Source organism: Barbus barbus, assembly GCF_936440315.1.
Source record: "Barbus barbus genome assembly, chromosome: 25".
NCBI classification, from domain to species: Eukaryota; Metazoa; Chordata; class Actinopteri; order Cypriniformes; family Cyprinidae; genus Barbus; species Barbus barbus.
The window spans coordinates 11,411,860-11,428,764 of NC_136753.1; the positions used below are offsets into that span (position 1 = coordinate 11,411,860).

A 16,905-nucleotide genomic window follows, 5' to 3' on the forward strand; every position below is an offset into this window, starting at 1 on the left:
ACAGAGCAGGGCCACAGACATCTGAGGCGCGTGGTGCATAAAAGCCATGGCTGAAGAGTTCCAAACTTCCCCTGGCATTAATATTAGCACAAAAACTGCATTTGTGTTTATGCTACAAATTAATAAGTTCCTCTAACTCAATGTAGTGTGTTGATTGAATATAATTTCATTAGAAATTGTCATAACTCAAAAAGATTGATGCAAATAGTTGCATTAATTTGATATTTTTCAACACAATATTTGTTTTGTGTGAACTTTGTGGGAACAGTTTGGGGAAGGCCCTTTTCTATTCCAGCATGATTGTGCCCCAGTGCACAAAGCAAGGTCCAAAAAGACATGGGCTGTATCCGAAATCGCCCCTATACCCTCAAACAGTGCACTATTTGAGGGGATGGCCATTTTAAGTGGTGTTCGAAACCTTAGTGGATGTTCTCGAGTGCACTCATTCAATCCCACAATGCACCGCAAAAACGAGTGTACAACCGATGTACACTCAAGGCTAGAGAATGCCCAGAATGCACTGTGAGAGTCGCGCGCCGAGTCATTTCCCGCGTCTCACCAGAAGATGGTGCCCGCAGCCGAATCATCCATTCATTGATTTTAGAAGCGTTCGTCCACTGCGTAATAAAGTGGAATACAACAAAGGTACAAAATTAATTGTAAATTGACTATTAGGGTTTATACATAATTTCCGTGACAGAGTTCAAGATAAATCCTTCAATCTTACTACTGGAGCTGCCCGTTTCAAATGATTATTTAACAGGAAGCAAACTATGCAAAAGCGGCAGTTCTTCCGGTGCATTCAGTGTCCGAATTCACTCACTCGTTTTCATTCACTCCTTCAAGTGAACTATATGAGTGGACTAATGTAGGGAATAGTGAATGAGGGTATAGGGGGCGATTTCGGATACAGCCATGGTTGGATGAGTTTGGTGTGGAAAACCTTGATTGGCCAGCACAAAGCCCTGACTTCAACACCATTGAATACCTTAGCGATGAACTGGAATGGAGACTGCAAGCCAGGCCTTCTCATACGATATCAATGCCTGACCTCACAAAAACGGGATGAAAGGGCAAAAGTTCCCTTCATCTTGTGAAAACACTTCATCTTGTGAAGGGCCTTCCCAGATGCATGGAAAGGGGGAGGCTAAACTTCATATTAAATTAGAATTAATATGGAGGATCAACTTTCAAAAGCTTGTCATTTCCATGTAGGCTTATCATCGTCTCACGTCAGCTGTATTACATCAGCCTGTACATACTGAATGCAGAGTTAGAGGGTGATACACAAGCCAAGCATGTTTGAGCAGGCAGAATTAACAGCTTTGTTAGGATGATGATAATGCTAACAATCACAATCCACTGACACAGCACAGTCGTTAAGCTAACGACAAACAAGTTCACTTACAAACTCTGCACATCGCAGCAAGCCGTTCTTTACAGGGAGAAACAGAAAGGAGGGTGGTCGTGTGCAGAAGGGAGAGAAAGAGAAAAAAAAGCAGCAGGCTTGGACACTGCTCATAACTATTTTGCTCTTTTAATACTTTAATAAGACAATACTGGTAAAACAGACACAGCCCCAAAAAAAGTAATTGCCAGTTTAAATAAAGAAGCTGGAAAAGAAAAAAAACAAACAAACATTTAAGTCAATTTGATTAAAATAAAATTTAAAATGACAATAACTAGACAGCGATGAAATGATTACAACAGATATCACACAATTCAGTAATGTTCAGTATGTTTACCTAAAGTCCTCTGAGCCCAGAACTTCAGTGTAGTACATGACTTTGCACTTGTGAGAGGACACCTGCAGAGTAGCCAGAACATCATCCACCCGAGGTAGGTTTGTGGTGGCACATGCTGGCATAGAGTGGAACTTCCATTGCAAAATATAGAATCCTGGCCATCGCGTCACATGTGAACCCTAAATGGTGTGTACATATGTTGGCAGAGGTCAAACAAGGGAAGGAAAAAAGATGGAATGCAATTGACCGTTCGCAAAGAGCTTGATTGACAGACAATCTGACCAATCAGAACGCAGAGATTATGCGCAGCCGCTGCTATCCGCCATCTTGCCCGACACCTACGGCCTGTCTCCATAGAAATGCATGTTAAAACGGGGTAAAAAAGATAGACTGAATTGAAACTTTTTCAATATAATTAAATATAAAAATGTGTGGAGGGTTAAGCTGTGCTGTTGTTGGCTGCCACGGTAACGGCAATAAGCTAAATTATTCCTTTAGAGTACTTGTTTTGGTACCAGAAAACCTGTCATGTCCGGCGCTGTATGCATGGCTTGCAGCGCTTAAGTTAAATACTGAGTGTTAAATAATAAAATAATATGTTAAAACGTGTGCTCTTATCATTCTGTGGACACAATCCCGTGAACTTCGCCCCAATCGGGAGCTGTTTATATGCACATGTGCGCTCATCTGTTTTCAATGCAGCTAATCTCACGTCGCTTCATGTCATCTTCCCACTCAGTAAACTATGACAGGGCCTTTGCTGCAAAAAGATGGTCACTGCGACACTCTAAAGTGATGAAACTATGGCACTATGTACTTTTTAAAACCATTTTTATAGGTTTCACATTATATTGTTGGCTCGGAAAATATGTAAATGCACATGCCTAGTTGCCGCAGCTGTATCCCCTCCAGCCTTAACCACAAATCAGACAGGAGAGTAGATTAACTTCGGTGGACTTAAACTTGTGGTGTGTTCCGCAGTTGAAATAAAACACTTTCTGATGTTTATTCATGTTCATTTCGTGCTTTAAATAAATAAGAAAAGACGATCGGTTCACTTGTTTGAACTGAGGCAATACAGTGATCTGTCACAACACAATGAAGAGCCACAAAACGGTATTTATTGTTTGAATTTCTTTAAAAATGTCTCAATGTAAAAGCCGAGGGTCCTGAGACCTTGTTTCATATCAAAAGTAACCTGCTCTGTCTTCTCTGTCAGTGTGTTGTCAGTTACCTCTTTGCTCTGCCTGAGAACATATCTGTGTCTGAATTCGCTCACTTGTTCACTCATTCACTAATCCCTATATAGTGTATGGCAGTTGAGTGGACTATATCAGAAGGAGTGAACAAAATGAATTGAACGGATTCGGATGGTGACGTGTACACTGCGGCTAAAAACATCTTCGTCACATATGTACTTTTATATTTCAGAAAATAATATTAATAGCAATAACACTTAAAATAACTTTATATTGTAATCAGCTTTGTGGTTTCATTGATGGTATATCATTAATTTGTTTTGTAATGCTTATTTCATAATCATGAAATACTATTAAAACACTGTCAAATGAAATAAACTCACATTAACAATTGTTCATAATTTTATTGTTTGTACTATCTTGAAACTCTCCCGAGCAGCTTTTTTGCAAACCGATACGATGACAATGGCCATAGAGTGCCCTCAGACGACCGTTAATTTGACATCAGAATGAATACTCTACCAACTAAAAATTTTAAATATCCACCAAATTATCGTCATTTTTGTAAATTAAACGGCATCTCTCATTAAAACTAGCTGGCTCCCGCTCTCTCTTCAAGCTCGTCTGTTCTCCGCATTGGATTGTGGGAAATAGTGCTTCAGCGAGTGTACATCGGTTGTATACTCGAAATCAGAATGCATTGTGGGTAAAAAGTAGTGAACGAATGTAGGGAATGAAGTCGTTCACTCAGAATTCGGACAGAACTCGTGTGTAGTGTGAGAGCAACATTGTTTGTCGGTCATGGCAACAGTAACTAAGGGTGGGCGGGTTTTGCGAACAGTCAATTTTCAAGACGGCTCTTAACTCGCTCACATGCAAAGAGAGCATTTACATAGTCTTAAAGGTACAGAAGCAAAGTATGGTATGGCCAATATGAACCTTTACTATGGCAACTCAATCAGCATTAAACAGTATGCTGGTTGTAACTGACATACCTGTACACTTTCTCCCTCTTTGCAGGTGAGAGGTGACTCCACCATGCTGTAGTCCTGTCCGAGCAGCCAAGATTTATCTATAAGCTGCACGTTGTTGCCTGCAGGAGAGGTGATGCCATGGGTAGCCAGCGGATCTTTCCTCGGCGGCTGTGGAGCCCGTTTAGAGTGATAGATATTGAAGATCACATCACCTTTACATACATCAAAGTCCCAAGTGATGACTGAGGAGGCATCAATGATCTCAATCAGTAGCTGAAGGGGGAAATAGAAAATAGAAAATTGTTTGTTAACTAAAACTGTAATTAAAAACTAAAACTTCATTGCTGTTCAGTAGGAGGTATTCTGTTTAAAATAAATAATATAAATGTTAGGCCATAAGGCAGGGGTTTTCAACCTTTCAGGACATGCGCCCCCCCAAGTTTGTCTAATTTCACTCGCACCCCCCATAATAATTAACTTTATTTTATATAGCACCTTTAAAAGTAGCATCTCATAGCGCTTTACATACATATACAAATATGAAGTAAAAAAGATACACACAAAAATACAGGCAGTAAAATCAAATAAAACAATACAAGGCCAATATAATAAAACACAAAGTAATCACATAAAAGCTACCCTAAAAAGTAAGTTTTAAGGGACGATTTAAAAACACTAAGGGATTCTGCATTTCTAAGCTTAGAAGGTAGGGAATTCCACAATTTAGGAGCCAATGAAGAGAAAGCCCAATCACCCATAGTTTTAAGCCGAGTTGATTGAACAGTTAAAAGACCAGCTTCTGAGGAGCGTAGAACACGTGTAGGTGGTGTAGTGGGTAGGGGTGGGTATCGTTCAAAAAATTTCGATAGCGATACCGATACCTTGAGTTCGATACCGGTTCCTGAACGATACTTTTTTTCAATACCAATTTTATGAAATCAGTTTTAACAAGATTACATTATCTCAAAAAAACTATTTTTTCAGCTTGTTGACATTTATAGACTCAAAGCCTCATCTCCTCAGCCACTGCACAAAGGAACAAAATATATCCAACACAATAAATCAGTGCAAATAATTTTAAGAAAGTTCAAATAGTTTTCAGTTTACACATCTGTTAGGCTACATTTACACTAGAGCGTGTTTGTTTTAAAACGCATAGCTCAGACAAAATCATCATTTCTATTCATTTATTCTAGGTTTTTAAAGACTTCAAGAAATTGAAAATCTTTATCTGCCCCATAAGTGGGTGTTTTATTTTCTTTCACCATATGTTTTATTGTTATTAAATTATGGTGTACTATGTCTAATTATTTGAATGCATTAAACAACTTAGTTTATTCAAATTTATTCTAAAAATAGCCTTATTTTTCCTCAGAAATTCTGAGTTCTGTATCTGGTTTTCAAATGAAGGCATAAAAAATTTATTTAATTAATCTTTAAATTATTGAAAATCAAAGTTTATGTATTTTGGCAAACAAAGGGGGTTTAAAATTAAAACATGGAAGAAATGTTGTGTGATAATTAAGAAAAAAATATTTAATTTTAATAGTAGGCTATAGTAGCAGTATGTACTGTCTGCTGAACAATATGAATATATTTCTGCCAGTGTCTTCCAAGTACGCTCTGTACGCTTTTGAATCTTTATAGCATGCAGATCATCACTGTACCAAGGAGTGGAGCGTACAAAAGAAACAGATTGTGAATTCAAGGGAGTCAACGTATCCAGACCATACAAGAGAACAGAATTCGGCATAGAGACTTTGTCATCCAGATTATCAGAAAGAGAAACTCAACTTAAAGAAGAGTCAATAAAATCTGAGAAATCAGTGGGCACAATAGATCTCCATTTGCGATAATTAATGATGCGAGAAGAGGAAGTGTTTATGTCAGGTAACTCCATGTTAAAAAAGACCGATGATCAGACAGTCCTAAATAAAAAATTGACAGCTGAGACACAAATTAACCATTGGAAATCACAAGGTCTAAGGTGTGGCCTTTGTCTTGTCATGTGTAGAACAGTCCACAAGTTGATTTAACTCAAAGCACTCCAAATAAGGACAAAAAGTCTTTTGTTATTGTGAGTCTTTTATATCCATATGGATGTTGAAATCCCCCAAAAGAAGGATCCTCTCAAATTTGAGGCAGAGAAAAGACAATATATCTGAAAATTAAGATAAAAAGTCTTTATTTGTCTTAGGAGGCCTGTAGACTGTAGCCACTGCAGTAGAAAGGGGCGCAGAAACACTCAAAGCAAGACATTCAAATGAGTCAGATTTGGGAACAGCCACGGGACACATGTTGTAATGTTGATTGTGCAACACAATGATACCCCCACTTCTACCAGAGGAACACAGAAGATCAAATAATCCATTGCCAGCAGGAGTCAATTCATTAAAAAGAAGACCGTCAGATTCTTTGTGCCATGTTTCAGTTAAACAGACAAGGCCCAGCTTTTGTTCTAAAACAGGGGTGTCCAAACTACGGCCTGCGGGCCATCTGCGGCCCACTATCATTCCTGTGGCGGCCCGCGAGGGATTTAAAAAAAAATTATACTGATCTGCAGAGGTGGGAAAACTACAGGCGTTTTCATCCAGCCAGTGTTCCAATATGCAATATCAGTAAAATCCAATAGATGGCCTGTATATTGCAGTATATAACCCTTGATTTACACTGTTCCGCCGCTCCAGTCAATCCGCGGCACCTTTCAGAAGCGGCTCTCTAAAGAGAGGTGCCTAGTCTATTTTTGACGGTTCAAGCCGCACAGAAAATACAAAATAAAAAGTCCAAATAGCTATATACACTACAAAACTGGCACCATTGTAAATAAGTTACATGTTTTAAAAATGTGAAAGTGTTCATTTGTTTTGAAAAATGCCTTGTATTGGAACCGTTTTAAAAATGATTAAATACTTTCCACTATCAGAACAAATGCCAGCGTTATCCCGTTATCCTCCTGCTCACGGGTGCTGCCATTTTGTGGGGAAAACATGGAAATAATTTGTCGTTTTATCTTGCAAAGATATGCTTTCTTCTGTTTTCCATACACATTTTTATGAAAATGGATATAGTACTGTTTTTCTGGATTATAAACTGCGTTTTTTCATCTGAAATGTGCTGCGATTTCCAAGGCGACTTATGTAAAGTAATCAAGGTCAAGTGCAAAGCGCACACATTAGGATTGGTGATGAATGAGAAAAGGCAAGTGAGTTTGTTTTGAGTTTGTATTGTGCATTTTCCAGCAACCACGCCGCTAGTTTCAGTTTCGCTTTAAATATTTAGGCTCGGCGATTATAATATATGTTTATAGTGAATGCCACTATACTTTTTGTTTGTTTTTTACTTATATTTTCGTTCTTTTTTCTATTCTGAACACTGCTAAATTTACAGGATTTTTTGTGGAGTGTAGGGAATATAAATACATGTTTCTAATGTTTGTAAACGTTTCGTTTATTTGACATTATTTCTGAATGAAATGATAAAATGTGTCTTATACATTAATTGATTTGTACACCGATGCAACTTATCTGTGTGTCATAAAGTGCTCATAAAAATAGGTAGAGGTGGTACAAGAATAGAACTGCCATGTAGGTACAAGTATACATAGTACAGTAGTGAGTGTCAATTTAGAAAAAAAATAAAAATAAATCAAATATTATGCGGCCCCTCACTTAAATGTGGAAAACTTGATGTGGCCTTTGAGTCAAAAAGTTTTCCCACCTCTGTTCTAAAATAATGTCAGATAAAATAAAAAAGATGCCACAATCCTGCACAGCCAATGGTCTGTGAACCCAACGGAACCTAGAGTATGGTGAATCTACGTGCCTCTATATACGCTATATTGCCAAAAGTATTGGGTCACCCCCTTCTAATGAACAGGTTTGACTACATTAGTAATTTCTATGAGTGCAAATCTTTAAAGCATATAATGATATTCTACAGAATTGTGTGCTTCTAATTTTATAGCAACAGTTGGAATTGAACTGCTGTTTCATCTGGCCAGAGGAGAACTGGCCCCCCGACTGAGCCTGGTTTCTCCCAAGGTTTTTTTCTCCATTCTGTCACCGATGGAGTTTTGGTTCCTTGCCGCTGTCGCCTCTTGCTTGCTTAGTTGGGGACACTTATTTTCCAGCGATATCGTCTACATGATCGCACAGATACTATTTAAACTGAACTGAGCTGGACGATGACATCATTGAATTCAATAATGAAATGCCTTTAACTGAAAATGTAGTGTTTAATCTTGTCATTTTATATTATTGACACCATTTTCCTATTCTGATATTGGAAAGTTGCTTTGACACAATCTGTATTGTTAAAAGAGCTATATAAATAAAGGTGACTTGACTTGACTAGCAATAGCCAACAATACATTGTATGGGTCAAAATGATAAATTTTTCTTTTATACCAAAAATAATTACGATCTTACTGTAGGCTAAGTAAAGATCATCCATGAAGATATTTAGTAAATCTCCAACCGGAAATATATCAAAACTTAATTTTTGATTAGTAGGCTAATATATATTACTAAGAACTTCATTTGGACAACTATATAGGTGATTTTCTCAATATTTTGATATTTTTGCACCACCAGATTCCAGATTTTCAAATAGTTGTATCTCGGCCAAATATTGTCCTATCCTAACAAACCATACATCAATGGAAAGCTTATTTATTCAGCAAATCTACCCTTATGACTGGTTTTGTTGTCCAGGGACACATACCTATATCCTATGTAAGAATATTTCAAATTTAAAATGGTACATAACTGCAATTTTTTGCTGAATGTAGAACTTGATGACAACAACAATAATAACTAGGTGCAAAATAATATAAAAATATATAAATTAGAAGTTGGGTGTGCTCCTCAAGAGGACTATGGCATTGTAAATTTATTAAAGTCTTATAATAGGCTATAGGCTATGATATATAGGCAATGTGTACAGTTCTTCAAAGCAGCTAAAACAACTGTTAATGTAGTAATATGAAAGATATTAAGCAAAAGAAATGTAATAATGCTGATCTTCATTATGGTAACATGCAGGGAAAAACAACTGATCAGCGCCTCGTTGGTGAGATTAGTTCACGCCGTGCTGTCAGTTCGGAGGTGCTAGCAGACATGTCCTCCCTGCGCTGTCGAGTCGGTCGCAAACTCTTTAATACCGTTTCGTCTCACTTTGGGGTTGTTTGGCTTCCCATACTTCTCCATTCATCAGGGCTGCGACTCTGCAATTGGATACTATTAAGCGCGTCTCGTGTTTATAAGAGCAAAAAAAATCTGATTGCTAGTAATGCTACTTTGGTTGAGAGTGAAAGCTGTTCTCCTCTCATACCATTGGTAGGCGAACTCATGGACTCGACAGTGATGAGTTTTTTTGTTTTTTTTTGCAGGGGTTAGCGGGGATGCGTCGCAATATTAGAAATATTTCTGTCTTAAACCGTGAAGGCGAGTCAGTGGATATGTTTGTGCAACGTGCAAGGTTTGTGCAAGACTTAATGCCAGAACAATTTCCCCTCCGCGCTCCGAGCATAATAATCGCTCCCGCTCACTGATATCAGAAACACCGCTCCTCCTTCTCCGCGTCTAAAGTAGCCTATGTTTGAAATATCAATGTATATTAAAAAATAAAATAAAATCGGATATACAGTGGTGTGAAAAAGTGTTGGCCCCCTTACTGATTTTTTATTTTATTGCATGTTTGTCACACTTTAATGTTTCAGATCATCAAACCAATTTAAAAATTAATCAAAGGTAACACAAGTAAACACAACATGCAGTTTTTAAATGAAGGGGTTTTTTTTTATGAAGGGAAAACAAAATCCAAACCCACATGGCCCTGTGTGAAAAAGTGTTTATTGTTTTGCTGCTTCAGGACCTGGAAGACTTGCTGTGATAAATGGAACCATGAATTCAGCTGTCTACCAAAAAATCCTGAAGGACAATGTCTGGCCATCTATTCGTGACCTCAAGCTGAAGTGAACTTGGGTTCTGCAGCAGGACAATGATCTAAAACACACCAGCAAATCCACCTCTGAATGGCTGAAGAAAAACAAAATGAAGACTTTGGAGTGGCCTAGTCAAAGTCCTGACCTGAATCCTATTGAGATGCTGTGACATGACCTTAAAAAGGCGGTTCATGCTCAAACCCTCCAATGTGGCTGAATTACAACAATTCTGCCAAGATGAGTGGGCCAAAATTCCTCCACAGCGCTGTAACAGACTCATTGCAAGTTATGGCAAACGCTTGATTGCAGTTGTTGCTGCTAAGGGTGCATTAAAGCCACATAATCAGAGACGACGAGAAACGAATCTCCTACTTAATATGCGGTATAGTTGTATTTATTTCCTTAATGTTTCTCTTGTGGCCCGAACATATTGAAAACAATGAGAAAGGTATTTCGTGTTGAACAGGTTGTTTTTGAAAGTCGGCGCTTAAAATAAGCTGCTCTTAAGTTTCATTGATGACTGAAGTGTTAACAGTTTTATTTAGGCTATAGGCCTATACTTGTAGGCTATAATAAACCTGTATTTTAAATTTAAAACATAAACATAAGACATAAACATAAACATAAAAATAAAAAAAATAAAACATTTTCAATGAGGAGTAGCCTAAGCTAATTGTCTAATCTTTTATTATCCTCACAGCGCATCAGATATGTGGTGATGCGTGAAATTATTGCGGAGCAAATTAATTGTAATATTAATTTAATAATAAAAGTAACATAATAATAGCCAGCATGTAAAAGAACATTAATTGAAAATGCCAAATACTCTTAATAATGACAATATTTAATGCTTTTGACAATATCTCTGGCTCTCATCGATAGATGATCATCAACGCACCCCACTGTCTTATCGCGGGGCCCCCCAACACGCGGGGTCCCCCTGCAGTGCGTGCCCTGCGTACCCGTCCGCTACACCACTGACGGTAATTCAATATAAAATGTGTAGTGGTTCATTAAGGTAAAAGAAAATAGAAATAATTCATAATTCATAATGTATTTTCTTTCTGAAGAAAAAAACAATTCTTAAATCGCTTGGTCACATTTGCTACTATTTATACTATATATAAAATAAAAGCCATTGTGAAATAATTATGGCACATAACATATCTTTTCTGTTTTTAATGCGTTTTCTTTTCAGAAATTAGCCAACCTTCAATGCCAGCTACTAGATCTTCTGTGAGAGAATCATCTGCCATAGAAAAATTGTAAATGAAGAGCTGCTGACAATGATGCAATTAAGAGGGATCTTTTTAAATCTTATAAAAAAACACGAAGATCTTGATTCTTCAAATTACAGGTCATTTAAATACTATGGGTCAGTTTTACTAACAGCTTGCACCAGTGCAAACTGTCTTTTGGCATTAAAATAGTACTGTCAGGTTTTACTAAAGACGCGCAGTGAAGAATTAGCACTGAAAAGGCGGGGACAGTTATTTTTGTGCCTGACCTTATTGAATATGCATTTCAAGGAGTTTCCCTTTCAGACGCAAAATGTATGGGATTAGAGTATTCGCTCTCTTGGAATTGTGCTCTCGCGCTAATTTGCCCTGTTTAGTAAAACTGGCCCTATGACTTTCTTTGTCAGCTTTGGTTAGAACACTTATGCAACATCTTTTTTTTCTCACAACAACGGATTTCATAATAATGATAGTCATAATCATTTTATATAATATCGCCTGAAACTGTGAACGCTGCAAGATACAAAGCCTTGTTCCATGGCATCGTCAGCTTTGCCAGAACTATCGATGCCCCTGACAAGTGATGCCCTGTAGCATGGTCCTGGAGTGCCGCTGTCCTGCAGGGTTTAGCTCTACCCTAAACAAACACACCTGAACAAGTTAATCAATGACTTCAGGATTACTAAGGCTACAGGCAGTTGAGTTTTTTTTTTCAGGTTTGGAGCTAAACTCTGCTGGACATTGGCACTCCAGGACTGATGTTGCCTACCCCTGCCCTGTGTCAACACTGCAAAAGGGCAAACTACCAAGCAGCCATAATGAGACAGTGACCTGGATGACTAGAAATCTTGCCACTGAAAGTATGTTGCAGGTAGTCCACTGCAGTTGCAAGCGGCAAATGTGAGACTGAAATGTTCCTGTATGTCTCCAAGACTGTGTTGTACTGATTTATGTCAGTTAAGGTGACCAGACGTGCTACTTACCGGGTACACGCTCAGCACAGGATTTCTAAATTGCCTAAAATAACCAGGTGTTGGTTGTTTGCGCTGCGCAGAATGATCGTTGTATGACATCAAAGTACATGTCCCAGAGAAGTGGCGTGTCTGGTCACCTTAAAGAGATCACCCAAAAATGAAAATTCTGTCATCATTTACTGACCCTCAAGTAGTTCCAAACCTGTATGAATGTCTCTGTTCTGCTGAACACAAAGGAAGATATTATGAAGAATGTGGGAAACAGAGCAGTTCTGGGGCACCACTGACATCCATATATTTTTTGGATGTCAATGGTGCCCCAAAACAGCCTGGTTACAAACTTTCTTCAAAAAACCTTTGCGTTCAGCAGAACAAAGAAATTCATACAGGTTTGGAACTTCTTGAGGGTGAGTAAATGACAATTTAAATTTTTGGGTGAACTATCCCTTTAATGTCAGTGACAATATTGTGCAAATGTTTCCCAGAAAACAGAGGAAAGACATACATAGGATGACGCTCTGATGAGAGTGATAGGGATGATACTGATGAGTAAAGATGTGCTGTGTCATATTTTAGGTTGATTTTGAGCGGTAATGAATCTATTGTAGAGTTTTCTATTTTTGGCATTATTGAAAATTAAAGGGGACGAGGTAGCAGTTTGAGTAATGTACTTCTTTTTTATCTTTCTATAATTACACGGTGCCTACTAGAAATAAAAAAGTATAAGTATTAAAATAAGCATAAAACATCAGTTTTGTTAAATTTACAATATATATCTTTAATTATGCTTGGTGACATTCCATGAAGTTGAAGTGTTTTTCCCACAAATTTTCCTTATTTCATGGTCTGCATTCACACTTGAATATACTAATGCACCAATACTGGTCTCAAATATTTAGGTACATATATATAAAATGTATAAATATGTATAAAAATGTACAGTTGTGGTCAGAATTATTGGAACCCTTGGTAAATATGATCAAAGAGGACAGTGAAAATTAACCTGCTTTGTTAATCCTTTTGATCTTTTATTTAAAAAATTCACAAAAAGCTAACCTTTCATTGGATAATAAGAATTTAAAATGGGGGGAAATATCATTATGAAATAAATGTTTTTCTCTGATACACATTGGTCACAATTAACAACACCTTTTTATTCAATACTTTTTGAAACCTCCATTTGTCAGTTTAACAGCTCTAAATCTTCTCCTATAATGCCTGATGAGGTTAGAGAACACCTGACAAGAGATCAGAGACCATTCCTTCATCCAGAATCACTCCAGATCCTTTAGATTCACAGCTCCCATGTTGGTGCTTCTTCTCTTCAGTTCACCTCACTCATTTTCTACAGAGTTCAGGTCAGAGGACTGGAATGGCCAGCAGAAGCTTGGTTTTGTGCTCAGTGACCCATTTTTGTGTTGTTTTTGAGGTTTGTGTTTGGATTATTGTACGGTTGGAAGATCCAAACATGGCCCATTATAAGATTTCTAATAGAATCAGTCACTTAATGATTTTTTATCTGTTGGTATTTGATAGAATCCATGATGCCATGTGTCTGAACAAGATGTCCAGGACCTCCAGCAGAAATATAGGCCCACAACATCACAAATACAGCAGTATATTTCATTGGACACATGGGGTACTTTTTATCCCTGTGTTTACCAAACCCATCTTGAGTGTTTGCTGCTAAAAAGCTCATTTTTTAGTTTCATCTGACCATAGAAGCCAGTCCCATTTGAAGTGCCAGTCCTGTCTGATAACTGAATATGCTGGAGATTGTTTTTGGATGAGTGAGGAGAATTTTTCTTGAAATCCTCCCAAACAACATGTGGTGATGTAGGGGCTGTTTGACAATTTTTTTTTAAGGTTTTCTGACCCCGAGACTAAACTATTTTCTGCAATTCTCCAGCTGTGATCCTTGAAGAGTCTTTAGCCACTCAAACGCTCCTTCTCACCGTGCATTAGGACGATATAGACACACGTCCTCTTCCAGGCAGTTTCATTACATTTTCTGTTGATTGGAAATTCTTAATTATTGCCCTGATGGTGGAAATGGGGATTTTCACTGCTCTAGCTCTTTTCTTAAAGCCACTTCACTAATTTGTGAAGCTCAATTATCTTTTGCTGCACATCAGAAATATATTCTTTGTTTTTTCTCATTGTGATGGATGATTAAGGGAATTTGGGCTTTGTTTTCCCTCCTATTTATATTTCTGTGAAACAGGAAGCCATGGCTGGATAATTTCATGTTCATAATCACCATAGAGTGCTCAAAATTGTGAATATGAATGGGAGTATACTTCAGAGATATTTTACTCTTAAGAATTTCTAGGGGTGCCAATAATTGTGTCCAACGTGTGTTTGAGAAAAACATTTATTTCATAATGATACCCCCCCCCCCCTCCATTTTAAATTCTTATTATCCAATAAAAGGTTAGCTTTTTGTGAATTTTTTTAATAAAAGATCAAAAGGATTAACAAAGCAGGTTAATTTTCACAGTCTTCTTTGATCATATTTACCAAGGGTTCCAATAATTCTGACCACAACTGTACATATGTATAAAAGTCAGTTTGAGAGAGATTTTGCATTGATAAAATTAATATAAATAAAGTTACAAGCAAAACCAGCAGTATAAGTTTTTATTTTTTTTCAATTCACAATTTTATTCATTAATGGAGTGACAAAAAAAAAAAAAACTGCAGGATATTTTTAACTTAAAGTCCAAAAGGTTGTTGTCTTTGCAAAAATGCCTTGAAAAAGTAGTGCCCAGGTGTGGGAACGAAAATCACTTTCTAGCCACTTTTTCCTAGTTCACCTTATGGCCTATGTTTTCTCAGACTGAAATCAAGTTTTTGTGAATAAATGAATCGTAAATTGTGTGTTCATACTATGCAAATGCACCAAACAAAACCAAACTCGTGCTGTATAATTTTGTTTCTAATGCATAAGTCTGACCTCATGTGGTGCTCCTTTGAAGATGCTGGCACTCTGATAAATAGTCTCCGTCCAAAGTCTGATCTCATCATTCTCCAGTTCTTCTGCAGTTCTGTACAGAGACTTGGGAACCAGGCCGCCCTCTGGCACTTCACACTGCACATATTTCAGTGCCATAACTTTAGTTCAATAAGCCACTAAAACCATACTAAGGTGAGACACATAATATCCAAATTTGAATACATGCATACAGATCATTTTACTGGTAGCAAGTTTTACTATTATGTAAGTGAATTGACACCATTCGGTCACAAAACATAGGGAAAATACAATTACACACCATACACTCTCCTCCAAGGAAGTCAGGGATGATCTCTTTATCAATGTAGTCCACAAGACCGCCAGGGCCCTGGTAATCATTTCCTGCATAGATCAGGAACTTCTTTCGTGTATTCTCATCAATGAAAGGGCTCACCTGTAAAGAGATGAGAGAAGGAAAGCACCGTTGATACATACATAATATGCTTCATTTAAGTTAAATCAGGCTACTAAGAGTTTAAACTGGGTGACTCATGTACTTTGTAAATGAGAGATTGATACTTAATGCAATTTTTATAAAGGACTGTAAATATAAGGGGGTTAATAACTTGAACAAATGAATATGGCATATCATGGTAATAATCGCTCTGGTGAACGTTAACAGGTTAAAATGCCATTCTAGATTCCATTGTCATTGCATCTCTAGATTTTAGCAGAGAAAATCAATTTAAAAGCAACAGCAAACAGCGGTGTCTCTAACCAGCGTCCACAGGACAGGAAACACTCTGGGAGCTCTGAGGATGAGTAGACGGCCCAGGGTCTCTGGGTAATTGGCCTCCACCACCTCAATAATCCTCAGCAAAGCTTTGACTCCAGGACGCCACAGATGCCTCATATTGAGCCCCTCAAGATCGACAAGACATGTCCAACAACTATAGGATGAGAAAATGTGAATTCAAACGAAAGTTTATAGGGGGCCTCTCATAGGGCTTGTTGCAGACAAAATGCATTTGCGTATTTTAACTGTAAATACTGTAAATTTGTGTGTTCGGTGTGTGTGTGTTCACTTGGATGGGTTAAATGCAGAGCACGTATGGGTCGCCATACTTGGCCACACGTCACTTCACTTTATAATATTACACTTTATGGTTACAGAAGAAAAATCTGCTAGCCCTCTCAGTACCTAATTGGCCGACCAAAGACTTTGGTGTTCTCCTCACAGCGTCTCAGACCCTCTTCATTGATTGACAGCACCTTAAAATTCATATATGCTGTTAGACTCCGCACTATTCATTTGAATTCATATGAATGGAATACACCAGAGAGCATGTTGGAAAATTATTATTATTGAATTATAGGATTATAGAATCTCTTACATGTCTGAGCAGGGATTCTTCTCCAAGTGCTCGAACCAGTCCTTTGGTGTCCATATGTCCTAGCCGTAGGATATACAGAGGCCTGCCATCTGTAGAAAGCAACACAGAAACACAAGGGTTTAAGCATGTGAGAACACAACACACCAGATTTTTTATGTAAATATTAAAAAAATAAAATAATTAATGATGAATAAAAGGTGGCTGTAAATGTTTTAATGCAGTGGTTTTTAATCCGGATCTTGGGGACCCCTCCCAGGTGAAAAACAAGTGCACTTCCATAATGTACTTAAAGTGCTCTATTTTCGCGCACTAATTTTGTACTTAATACACTAAAAATTATCCTTTAGTACTCCTTAAGATAAACTTAAGATCATCTAAGTGTACTCAACTGTGCTATTTTGAGACACCATGAATATGAACTAAAATGCACTTTTAACATACTATCTTTGTATATAAAAAATGTATTTAGCTACCACTTGTA

At 37.6% G+C, this 16,905-nt stretch overlaps 1 protein-coding gene across 4 annotated transcripts in view; it reads right to left on the reverse strand.

Moving 5' to 3' along the window:
* LOC306844454 (SEC14-like protein 1) overlaps positions 1–16,905 on the reverse strand; it is a 146,508-nt gene that overhangs the window by 72,590 nt on the left and 57,013 nt on the right. For 3 of the 4 annotated variants that reach the window (XM_079376603.1, XM_079376604.1, XM_079376605.1), the window contains exons 9-15: positions 16,425–16,513; positions 16,232–16,302; positions 15,809–15,980; positions 15,350–15,484; positions 15,031–15,165; positions 3,940–4,191; positions 1,746–1,924 (exon numbers count right to left, since the gene is read on the reverse strand). In XM_079376603.1, coding sequence (XP_079232729.1) covers positions 1,746–1,924; positions 3,940–4,191; positions 15,031–15,165; positions 15,350–15,484; positions 15,809–15,980; positions 16,232–16,302; positions 16,425–16,513 — 1,033 coding nt within the window. Of the gene's footprint in view, positions 1–1,408; positions 1,436–1,745; positions 1,925–3,939; positions 4,192–15,030; positions 15,166–15,349; positions 15,485–15,808; positions 15,981–16,231; positions 16,303–16,424; positions 16,514–16,905 lie in introns of all 4 variants that reach the window. The other variant, XM_079376602.1, reaches the window with a different exon arrangement.